The sequence below is a fragment of the Ceratotherium simum genome, chromosome 4 (genome assembly GCF_057802395.1).
Source record: "Ceratotherium simum simum isolate JZ-2026a chromosome 4, ASM5780239v1, whole genome shotgun sequence".
Taxonomy (NCBI): Eukaryota; Metazoa; Chordata; class Mammalia; order Perissodactyla; family Rhinocerotidae; genus Ceratotherium; species Ceratotherium simum.
The window spans coordinates 20,720,831-20,732,863 of NC_141903.1; the positions used below are offsets into that span (position 1 = coordinate 20,720,831).

The 12,033-nt window shown below is 41.0% G+C and overlaps 1 protein-coding gene across 1 annotated transcript; it reads right to left on the reverse strand.

The window, feature by feature from the left end:
* Positions 1 to 1,627: 1,627 nt before the first annotated feature.
* Positions 1,628 to 9,118, reverse strand: THG1L (tRNA-histidine guanylyltransferase 1 like). Its single transcript, XM_004428588.3, has 6 exons — positions 8,928 to 9,118; positions 7,871 to 8,047; positions 6,952 to 7,121; positions 6,095 to 6,183; positions 4,779 to 4,886; positions 1,628 to 3,408 (listed from the first exon to the last, which is right to left on the reverse strand). Exons 1-6 carry the CDS (start codon positions 9,116 to 9,118, stop codon positions 3,247 to 3,249), a joined length of 897 nt encoding a protein of 298 aa, XP_004428645.1. The 3' UTR covers positions 1,628 to 3,246.
* Positions 9,119 to 12,033: the final 2,915 nt, after the last annotated feature.

Here is a 12,033-nt window from a genome sequence, read left to right on the forward strand (position 1 = left end):
CGCAGTGTGCCCCTAGCTTGAGCTGGTGGGAAGGGGGCAACTGATGTCCCAATTTGCTTTCATGGTGAGTTCCACTGGGAGTTAACCTGCCTAGACCCAAAGTACTTAGCTTCTCTGAGTCTTTACATTCTCATCTGAAATATGATAGAAATAGTACTTACCTCATATGTCCTAAGAATGAAGAGAGAGTGCATATAGAGTGCATAATAAATGAATGAAAGGTAATTTTTGGTTAAGAGGACAGTGAAACTACGAAGAATGGGTGGATCCCAGTCCTCCATTTCCTACGCCCTATGCAAAAACTAATTTGCACTAACACCACAGACCTTAATATTAAAGAAAATTCATTATATCACTGATTTCCTAAGCATTGCTAAGCAATTGGAGGAAATGAAGATCCAGCTCTTGGAAGAAAGGATAATGGAGGATTTACCGGACCTGGTTGTACTTGATAGCCTCTGTTCAGCAAAACATTTGTTTTTTTTTTGTGAGGAAGATCAGCCCTAAGCTAACATCTGATGCCAATCATCTTTTTGCCAAGGAAGTCCGGCCCTGGGCTAACATCCGTGCCCATCTTCCTCCGCTTTATATGGGACGCCACCACAGCATGGCTTGACAAGCGGTGCATCGGTGCGTGCCCGGGATCTGAACCTGCGAACACCGGGCGCTGAAGCGGAGGGCGCACACTTAACCACTGGCGCCACCAGGCTGGCCCCAAAACATTTGTTTTTTGATATTAAAATATCTACACCGAAGGCTCAGGTATTGCCCCTGCACCTAACGAAGCGAAGGTGTTTCCAGTCACCTACAGGACACACAAATCACCTTCTTAACTGCCACCACTCCCCCAAACTATTAACTAGTATTAATTCTATACTAGCTGCTTTTGTGTATAAAGTTTCCTTAGATTTGGAAAGGAAGCCCGAGAGAATACTATTCTTTACCTTAGAGAGCAAGATGAAAATAGACAACTGTGCAACATACATTGGAATGAATACATACTGCAACAAACATACTGCAACAAAGATAACATGAAAACCATCAAGCAATGAGCTTCTAATTGCACTACAGGTTTAGTTACAGCATGAGTATTAAGCCCAGGATATTCCTTTGCTCAAAACCCCCCGGCCAACAAGAAAACTCAAAGCTGCAAACTGCTGGAAATTCAACAAATAAGTCCTTGTCCCCAGATCTTACAACAAAATTGATTGACAGCCTTTGTAGTATCACGTAGCATCAACAGAAAGCACATTTCTTTAAATGGTTTTGTCTCGGAAATCTGTACTTTAATGCCTATGTATCTCTATTAATTTTGATATAAAATGCTATAAACTTACCACTGTTACATTCACCAGTCAAGAGCTACATTATCTTATTGCCTCACTTGGCCTTACCACAACGTCCTTGCTGCCCAAAGTGCAGTATATGGACAACCTAAGATAAGCATCAGAAGCCTTTGGGGTTAAAAATCTGAACCCCAAATCTTCATGGGAGGGGGACCTGGACTCAGCATTTAAAACAAGCATGCCAAGTAAATTTTTGTATCCAGAAGTCTGAACCACCCCTGTGATGAAGGTATGTGTATTCTGGCTTATGTATACTGCATTTGTATGAAAAAAATGAAAAATTAGGCCAAGGGAGTTGCAACCTTTATTTTTTTTCAAAGAAATTTTATCAATTACCAAACATGAGCCATATCTCCTATTCCCAGGGAGTGAGGAGAACAGGAAGGAGAAAAATGGCATCGACAGATGGGGTGTTTATTAGTGAGGGATGAGCCCAGCCATCGCACTTTCAAAAATACATCCTCCTGGCTGTAAATCCTGCAATGCAAGACCAGGCAGTGGGATGTGGGCTGTCTCTTAATTAATTCTTAATAGAGCCAAATCATCTTTTTCCTCTAAAATATGAAATGGGGACAAGAGGCAGTGTGAGTTCTCTCACCACCTATCCCCATGACCTCCCCCTTAAGAGGCCAACAGCTTGGCCACACGCAATTCCTGCTGCTGCTCTCTGCTGCTCCTCACCCGCCCCCGCTGGCCCATGGGCAGGTGGAACTATCAGGACTCCTTTGCCACCTGCCACCTGTGACCCCCAAGGGGAGTGTTGACCCCTCTGCTCTCCAATTCAAATGTCACTGTTCTGATTATACAGAGGCTACCTGAGAATCTTTTTCAGGAAGTCCAACAGGAAGATGACTTCTATTTTTTTTTTTTTATTTTTATTTTTTTTAGATTTTATTTTTTCCCCCCAAAGCCCCAGTAGATAGTTGTGTGTCATAGCTGCACATCCTTCTAGTTGCTGCATGTGGGACGCGGCCTCAGCATGGCCGGAGAAGCAGCGCGTCGGTGCGAGCCCGGGATCCGAACCCGGGCCGCCAGCAGTGGAGCGCGCTCACTTAACCACCAAGCCACGGGGCCGGCCCAGGAAGATGACTTTTAAAACTGAAGTATTTAGAGGGCACGGGGTAAATGTTTCTCCCTCCTTGTTCATTCATTCTCACTCATGTTTGCTTTCTCTCATATATATACATAATTCTCTTTCTTCTTAGAAAGAGCTCAAGTGGCCTTGGAAACGATGCTCCTGGCAAGATGATGATGATGATCATGCTGACAACTCCACAAAATCACTCTATGGAATGTGTCCACAAGGACATCCAAACTACTACTCAGTTGTTCAGCCAAAGTTGCCAACTTGGAGACTGGCACAAAGCCCTGAGTTTTCCTAGGAATTCCCAAGTTCAGAAGCATCGTGAAGCCATCAACCCATACTGATCCCAAGTCTGCCAAAGACGAATGCAAGTAGATGTGTGGGAAAGGTGAGATTTTCAAGGTCACTGGATTCTCTAGTTAAGAACAGGTGGGTGAGAATAAAGTTTGGGTTCATCTCCTATCATAGGTGAAAACAGCTTGACAGGTTTTTAAAAGACTGATGCCACAATCTAAAAATGATTCATTCTAGAAGGCATAAAACAGTTCTTGCTTTATAAAAATAGTACCACGATTTAAAAAAAGATGCACTTCTACCAAAGGAACCATGTTCCAACACTGCAAAAGAGGTGTTCTACTTAAAAAGCAGAACAAGGTACATTACCCCATCCATTCTTTCCTTTCCTGTTCCCCTCCCAACCAGAGTCATGTCACTCCTGGCACAGTGTTCTGGGTGGCAGGGATGCTCGAGCCACCTAAGGCCAGGAGACTTTGGGGCCTTGCAGAGTTAAGCATGCCACGACTGAAAAGCAAAGGGTCAGCTGTCTTCATCTAGGACCTCTGGATGTTCCTTCCAGAAAGCATCCCCGATGATATCGCAGTATAAGGGTACTGGCTTAGTCCTGGTCCGGGTCACTGCCATCTGTTTTCCTTCCATTTCTGCTGGCAGCTTAACTTCTTTTGTTGTGACTTCACCCACCTACAAGTAAAAGTTAAAATATTGACACTGTTAACTGGAGAGTGCGTTTGGGAGAGACGGGGGGGCGGTGGGAGTTCACTTTTTTACCTCACATACTTCTGATTGATACATATTTATCAGGTAGATACACACACACATCTCAACATGAATTTCTTTACAATTTTTAAATATTTTTTAAAAAGTTATGTTGCTGGGCCAGCCCCGTGGCTTAGCAGTTAAGTGTCCACGCTCCGCTACTGGCAGCCCAGGTTCGGATCCCGGGTGCGCACCGATGCACCGCTTGTCCAGCCATGCTGAGGTGGGGTCCCACATACAGCAACTAGAAGGATGTGCAACTACAACATACAACTATCTACTGGGGCTGTGGGGAGAAAAAGGGGAAAAAAAAAGGAGGAGGATTGGCAATAGATATTAGCTCAGGGCTGGTCTCCCTCAGCAAAAAAACAAAAAAAGAGGACGATTGGCATGGATGTTAGCACAGGGCTGATCTTCCTCACAAAAAAGAAAAAGTTATGTTGCTATATTCTGAAAGGAGACCTTAGGAACAAAGGAGGGATTCCATGTTCCTTGTTAGCAATAACTATAAAACTAAAGGTATTTCTGCTCTCCCACCTGCATTAAGAAGTATCTAAGTCTGTGCCAAAGAACAAATGTATTTTAAAAATACTAATAAAAGAGCTGAAGTTGCCAGTGGAATGACTAGCTCTCAAGGTACCCCTTAATACTTGAAAATATTCATTTCAGAAGAAAACTACTTTACATGGAAGGAAATAAGTTTAGAGAAATCACTACGCCCAGGAGCTGGTACAGAGAGTAAATATTGGTAGAATTAAGGATTTAGGTAAATATAAAGACTTATTACAGAATATTAAGGTAAGTAATATTCTGGGGGATCTCATGAACATTCTGCAAGAGAGAAAACCCTCATATACAACATCCCTTAGTGCCCCCTATCATAGTTGTCATGGGAAGGATGGACCATTCAATGGCATTATCCAGTGTGGGAGAAAGTATTTTTAAAAAATCCTCACATCTGCCCTGTACCCTTTAAAAGAGATTTATTTGATTTGGGGAGACCTTATGACACAGAAAAATCAGTGTACTAGTTCTAAAATTCCGTGATTCTACTTATGGAAGGGAAGATTCCAGATCACAAAGTTCACTGACAAAGAAACTGACAAGATGAGCACTGACTAACAAAATAAGCATCCAAAATAATCATCTATAGCATTTTGTTTTGGAAAGGATCTAATTCATGTTAGTGACTGGAGTCACATCAGCATATAGGCAGCAGGCAAGACAAAGCTTGGGAGGGGCACCAGCTCTGTTCTTTCCTGACCTCCATTTATATTTGGACATAACAGCATTACCTTCTGCCATACCAACACAGTCCCTTTCCTATACATCAGTGGCTCATCGTTGTAGTTGATGTTGAATTCAGAAAACAAAATTTCATTTTTGTCGGCTGCAAGAGTTCCCTGAGGAAATAAAACAGATATAAAAAGCTTTGTATGTCTTCTCTCTCCCCTAACCCTAGCTATCCATTCCACCCTCTATCTAAACTTCCACAAACAAATCAAGAAGTGGAAGGGTTTTATCAAACTTCTTATAGATACTAATGAATTTTCACTTTAAGAGTAGTTCAAATCTCATTTCAATATTAAATTCCTAAGATTCTCTTCTGTAGCAAACAACTGGCTTCACAAGTCATGACTGTGATGGGGTGAGAGGAACTAACAGTAATTGCGTACCTTTTCTGTACGAGATACTCTCTATTTTCTTATTCAACCCTCATGGCCGTCTCCATTTTAGAGATGAGACCACTGAAGTTTAGAAAGATTATGTAAATTCCCTAGGCTGAAGGTTGCTCTTATTCTTCTAAGAAGAATCAAAATGTAAACTTGGCTCTTCCAAACTCTGTATAGATCTATTATTGCTATATATAAATCTTCATCATTATTGTTAATAATGACAACCACTTACTGAGTAATTATAATATACCAGGCATTGTATTAGGAGCTGTTACAATACAGCATCTCATTTTAGAGTTAGTCATCCTACAAGTAGCACTGTCATCTAATAATAAAAGCCAGGATTTATTAAGTACTCACAGCGTGCTTTGTACTATCCTATGTGTTTTACATGCATCATGCCAATTAATTCTCCCCATAAACCTATGAGGTAGGGACTATTATTTTCCACATTTTATCTGTAAAGAACTAAGGCAAAGAGGATAAAATTAAACAGAAGCGTGATCTGTATGATTATTTGACCCCCGGAGCCTAGATTCTTAATGATACACAGGGGTCATACACCCAAGAAACTCCAGGCGCCTAGCAGGGAATGGCAACAAGGGAAGAGGCCAGGTGGGACTGACAAAGAAGAAGAGCACATGCCCTGTCGACAGAGGGGAGCCAATCCACAGCTCCGGCCAAGTGTTACCATGTGGGAATGCAGAGCCAGTGGCACTGATTCCATTTTCCAGCTGAGGACCATTGAGGCTTAGGGAGGAGTAGTAACTCATCCACGGTCACAGAGCAAGCAAGCAGCAGAGCTGCTACTAGTATGATTTTTATATCCTTTCAAAACAAAGCTATAAAGAGAGCTAAAAAAGAATGCAAACTGTTATGGGAGAGTGTACAGAAAATTGTCCCAGCCGAGTATTAATACAGGAAGATCTTTATACCTGTAATCTCTTTTGGGCTTGTGCTGGTGTTAGTCCAGACTGTTGTACAAGTGCCCAGAAAACTGTATTATAAAGATTATTGATGTGACCTGTGAGGAGAAGAAAGTAGCACTGTTTATACATACAGAATCTTTATTCAATATTCAAGCACCCAAGAATACCAGAGCCCCGCCTCTCTCCTCTGTAAAGTAAAGAGATCTCAGAAACATTTAGAGACCTGCCCAAAGCCATACAAAGGGAACATGGGGGGAAGTGATCGAGCAGAAAAAACTTATTTCCTAACAGTATTACTCTGTCATTTCAGTTATGCTTTACACACAAATCTGTTAACTTGTGCATTAAGCTTAGGAATACTTTCAACGTTATCTGATTTACATTACTCCCACCTCTTTTCCAGCTCTTCTGGCAAAATCAAAATACACCAAATGAGTAAAAGTCTCACTAACATTTCATTATAGTCATGTAAGGCAGAGGTCACAACTCAAATACCCACCGAGGCCAGCACGAACATAACTGTGTAAAGCAGAGTAGGTGACCCCAGGGGAACAGGGAATGGTAGAGCCTGGGGCACACTGGCTACTGTGTGGGGCTGTGGGGTGTACAAAGGCAGCAGTCACTGCACAGGTTGTATCCAATACTAAGTGGGAATGTAGACCGAGTATTCCCAGATCTGATTTTTCCAAAAAAAGCTGGAAATAGGGAATATTTACATAAAATCTCCCAATTTTTCAATTATTTTCAACTAATTTAAAAAATTTGAAATATTTCATTTCAAACAAAATACACACAAGCCAAATCTGTACCACCTCCAATGTATGGAATTGGTGGTTGAACTCCGTTTATTTGGTTTCACTTACAATCTGCTTGCCGCCAGCTGAGGTAGTCCTTTAGGGTCTGGTTGCTAGGATACAGCACGACTCTGCCATCAAAGCCTGGAGGATACAGAAGGGGCTGGTCCTCAAAGTAATTCCGCCAGTAAAACACGTAGCTGGAGGCGAACTGGGAGGCCACGTGAGTCATGAACTTACTTGCAAATGTAAGGCACATTGGGTGGAGCAAGAAAAGAAAATACATGACGTTAATGCCACACCATGGTAGTGCCTGTGGGTGCAACAGATAACACAAACTGCCCAGCAGCCAAGAGATAAAGTGCGTTGGGCCAAGAAAAACTATTTCAATATTTCAATTATATATCTGAAGTGCAGTTTGCCTCTCCTTCCAGTCCTATAAGTAATTTACTAATACCAAATTTTTCTCTGTAGGACATGATGTGAATTTATGGTTCAAGAGGTTTTTTTTTTAAGTCTTAGAAGCAGGGGAACCATTGTTTTAAAAATTCATTATATGATTTTTTTCCTGCGAGAGTTTCAAAATACTGCCAAATCAAATATCGGATTTGTCTATTTTGTACTGAGGTCATCCTTAACTAAAAGTTTTAGCAATACTGCAATGCATGTATAGACTGTCACTGGCTAAAACCAACCTATGAATCATTAATATTATATTCTATGGTCTCTGTTTCTAGTCTCAATGTTCAATGCCAGATCAGTTTAGAAGCTAAGTTGATGGGGAATGGAGGGGAAAGAATCAGATGAAGAGACATATGGAATGCTCAGATATCAGATGGAAGTACAATAGTCTAAACAGGAAATATACATACATTCTGCAGTTGTAAATACTGAAAACACCATCTATAGTCTGTAAGTCTGAGATTAAGACAAGCAGAAACCAGATGCTGGCAGGAAATATTCTGAAGGAGCTGGGCCATGGAATTACCTGGCTCTTCTTTTAAACCAATTGCTTTTTCGCTTGAACACAAAGCTATACTCATCACTCTGTCCATATGCAATCACAATATCCTCGAGTTCTTTCATTACAGTCTGGGCACATTTGGTCATTAGGTGGAGAGCACGGCCGTCATTAGGTTTTGCAAAGTTGTGCTTCTCGGCAAACCTTCATAGGGGAAAGAAAAGAGGGGAAAAGGTCCGGGATGGAAGACAGTTTGTCATTAACAACACAGATCAAAGAGACTATTCAAAGAGGAAGATAACTGTAATAGTGCTGTGAGTCCAAACATTTCACTAGCGACAACCGAATCCATTTCTCTAGGAACTCTAGTTTTTTTCTTGGCATGACCAACTGAGAAAAAGGGGCAAACTGCTAAGCCTAGATTCCCTTTTCTGTGAAATGGAGAAATAGTGTTTTTATTTCCCAGGATTGTCCTGAAGATTAGAAGAAGATAACAAATGTAATTATGCCTGGCTCCTTGGATGTGTTCAATAAATAAATGTTAGTTACAATGATCATGATTGTTAAAGTAGCACTTTTAAAAAAATAAATTCCCATCTTTCTGTTACACTTCTTTCTCCCTTTTTTCTGACCCTTTTTGAATCCTGAATCCAGTCCATGTGGCCTGTTACTGACAACGAAACAAGATTATACTTTAAGGTGTTGCCCACAGCAAGGCCTAAACAGGCCTCTGAACAGTCTGCCCTCAAAGATATCTAACAAAATAGCTGGGCAATTGGCTGAAGAGCTGAAGTAATGCGCTGAAGAGTGACTTTTTCCACCAGTTCCTTGCTAGCAGGTCTCTGCCCACTTAGCACAGTCATCCCAGGCCACCTCCTCATCAGGGGAGCATCCTACCCCATTTAAACTACCAAGACCAGCTGGCGTTCAAGCACGTCGTAGCCAGCGCGTAGGGTGACGCTCAAGGCCGTGCGCTCATTGGCTCCGCATTGCCCCGGTAACCATGAGCGAGGACTGAGACACGAGGCGTTGGATTCCCCGGAAGCGCTGGCGCACTACTCGGTCCCAAGCTGAACCCGCTCACCGATGAAAGTTCCTGCCGTCCAGCCGCACCACCACCCAGCAGTGGGCCAGGCACGTGTCGTCAGCCTCGAAGTCCCGCACGTACTCGAACTTGCTCTTTGCCATGGTCGCTCCCAATTTCAGGTACCGTCTCAGAGTGACGGAAGTGGCTGCTAAGCAATCGCGAACCTTCACGTTGCAAGCGCCCCACATTCCCCCCCGCGGAAACTGAAGGACTAGGAAGCCCCGCCCCGGAAGTTCCTATTTCTCTTCGTGGCCGCTCTAGCCGTAGTGGAGGTCGGCATCTCTCTCGCCTCTCCTTGTAGTCCTTAACCCACCCCAGGATCAGGAAGGACGTTACCCCTCCTCCCTTCCTACTGCTTCCGCTTCCTCGCCTTTCTCCTTTCGTCCTGCAAAACGTCACTCTCACAAAGCTTTTAAAAATTTCTTTCTGACCAAATTTGAAAGTTTAGTTGTGATCTTTTCCTTTCTAAATAGTATTTATTAATTTGTTGTGGAAAATGTGGACTATACTGAAAAATATAATTAAGAAAATGAACACATCATTATCTCTCCTCTCCCCGTGAGAGTATTGTGGATGGTTCATTCCAGTCTCTTTTCTTTTTGTATACGTGTGTTTTCACAGAGAACGCACAAAATTGGAATCAGACAGCTATAGAATATTTATATTTTTCCCACTCAGGTTGAGTATTTTCCAATGTTATTAAATATTCCAAAGCATGATTTTAAAAGGAAAAATGAACTCTTATTCTAACGTATGGACGTACTAAATTAACTTGTTCAACTTTTTCACCACTAAATAATCGAAGACCCAATGTTTGATTTCTTTTTGCTGGTAGATAATAACAATAAAACTCTAATATTTATATGATGCTTTATAATTTATAAAGATCTTTTGAATTCATTACCTACTTACATTATTTTTGTTTAACCTCAAGAAAATTATTCAAACAATGTAAAGGGATATACAGTGAAAAGTAAATCTTTCAATGACTTCTAACTCCCTACTTTAAGCAATTACTGTTACCAGTTTCTTGTATGTCCATCCAAGGAGAGAGAGAGAGAGAATATATGTATATATATTGCTCTCAAAGATATCTAACAAAATAGCTGGGCAATTAGATGAAAAACTGAAATAATGTGCTCTTATATATACATATATATATATGTATATATAAGGATGGAGATGTCATGGATTTATGTCCTGGCTCCACTACTTTTTGGCTATGTCACCTTACATAAGTTGCTTTTGTCTTTGAGCTTCAGATTTCCCCTTTGTCAACTGGAGACACCAATTCCTCCCTTGCTTCCCTCTCAAGTTATTGTGAGCATCAAAGGAGATGAGGGCTACCATTTGTGGTAATGTGATGGGAATATACACACATACTGGTGCAATATCCTAAGGTGATGTCAATGTGCAACCAAAATCAAGAAGAACTTAGAGTAAAAAGAGAAAACACACCAAGAGAAAATAATCAGACAAATTCACAATTGGGGATATTATGTAAGATTACTGACCCGACTTCAAAAAATAAATTTCATGAAGAAGAAAAAGGAAAAGGAAAAAAAGAAAAGAAGGAAGGAAGGAAATAAAGAAAGAAAGGAGCGGGGGCTGGCCCCGTGGCTTAGCGGTTAAGTTCTCATGTTCTGCTTTGGCGCCAGGGGGTTCATTGGTTTGGATCCTGGGCGTGGACATACTCGCCACTTTTCAAGCCATGCTGAGGTAGTATCCCATATAGAAGAACTAGAAGGACCTACAACTGGGATATACAACTATGTACTGGGGCTTTGGGGAGAAAAAAAGAGAAAAAGAGGAAGATTGGCAACAGATGTTAGCTCAGGGCTAATCTTCCTCACACACACACGCGCACACACACACACACACACACAAAAGACTAACAATGGCAATGGATTGAAATGCATCACGTTTGTAAAAATCCATGAGTTCATATTGATATTTTAAACAAAAGGAAGAAAGAAAGGAGGAAAAGGTGGGGGACTGCTCCAGAATAAAAGAGATTTAAGAGACATAAAAACCAAATGCAATGTGAAAATCTGGACTGCATACTAGCATGAAAAATATTAAAAATACAGGCAGACCTCATAGATATTGTGGGTTTGGTGCCAGACCACTGCAATAAATATTGCAACAAAGCAAGTCACACGAATTTTTTGGTTTCCTGGTGCACATAAAAGTTACATTTACACTATACTGTAGTATATTAAGTGTGCAATAACATTATGTCTAAAAAAGCAATGTACATACCTTAATTAAAAAATACTTTATTGCTAAAAAAATGCTACCCATCATCTGAGCCTTCAGCGAGTTGTAGTCTTTTTGCTGGTGGAAGGTCTTGTAAAAAGCGCAATATGTGCAAAGCACAATAAAATGAGGTATGCCTGTAGCTCTCAATTTACTGGGGAAACTGGCAATTATAAATGGCCACTAAGTTTTAGTGGCTTACAGAACAAAGATTGATTTCTTTCTTAAGTCACTCGAAGGCTCCTGGTTGGCTGCCGCAATCCTCTAGGCAGCTGTTCTGATCCATGTGTCTTCTCATTCCAAAACTCAGGCAATGGTTCAAAAAGCTTCTGCACCGTAGAATAAGTCTTGCTGCTCACGTTATGTCTGCTGAAGCGATGTAACAATATAGTCAAGTGCAAAGGTTATAGAGCAGGCATGTGTTACCCTCCTACAAGGAAGAGGGAATTGAATAATTTTGAACAATAATGCAATCTACTGCAACTGTTTATTAGCTGATATTAGGGAACTTTTGTTAATTTTACCAGCATGATAAGGACAATGTGGTTTTATGTCAGACAGTAACTTTAATCTTAGGAGATTCATGAAGAAAAAGTGGCAAAATGTTAACAATTATTGAATCTAGTGGTGGTTATATGTGTATTTATTATATTATTTTTTCAACTTTTATACATTATGGGTTTATTGTGTCTTCCTAAAAGATATGTTGAAGTCCTAACCCGAGGTACCTGTGAGTGTAACTTCATTTGGAAATAGGGTCTTTGTGGATATAATCAATTCAGATGATGTCATTAGGTTGGGCCCTTAATCCAATATAACTGGTGTCCATATAAGAAGAGAAAAC

Bases quoted from the DNA above. Each gene is read 5' to 3' on its own strand.
- THG1L (XM_004428588.3), bottom strand. From the start codon at position 9,118: ATGTGGGGCGCTTGCAACGTGAAGGTTCGCGATTGCTTAGCAGCCACT. The intron at 6,184-6,951 runs GTAAGTGAAACC...TTCTCCTCACAG, and splicing joins CAGCTGGCGGCAAGCAGATT to GTCACATCAATAATCTTTAT. The intron at 4,887-6,094 runs GTATAAAGATCT...TTATTTCCTCAG, and splicing joins AAGCCCAAAAGAGATTACAG to GGAACTCTTGCAGCCGACAA.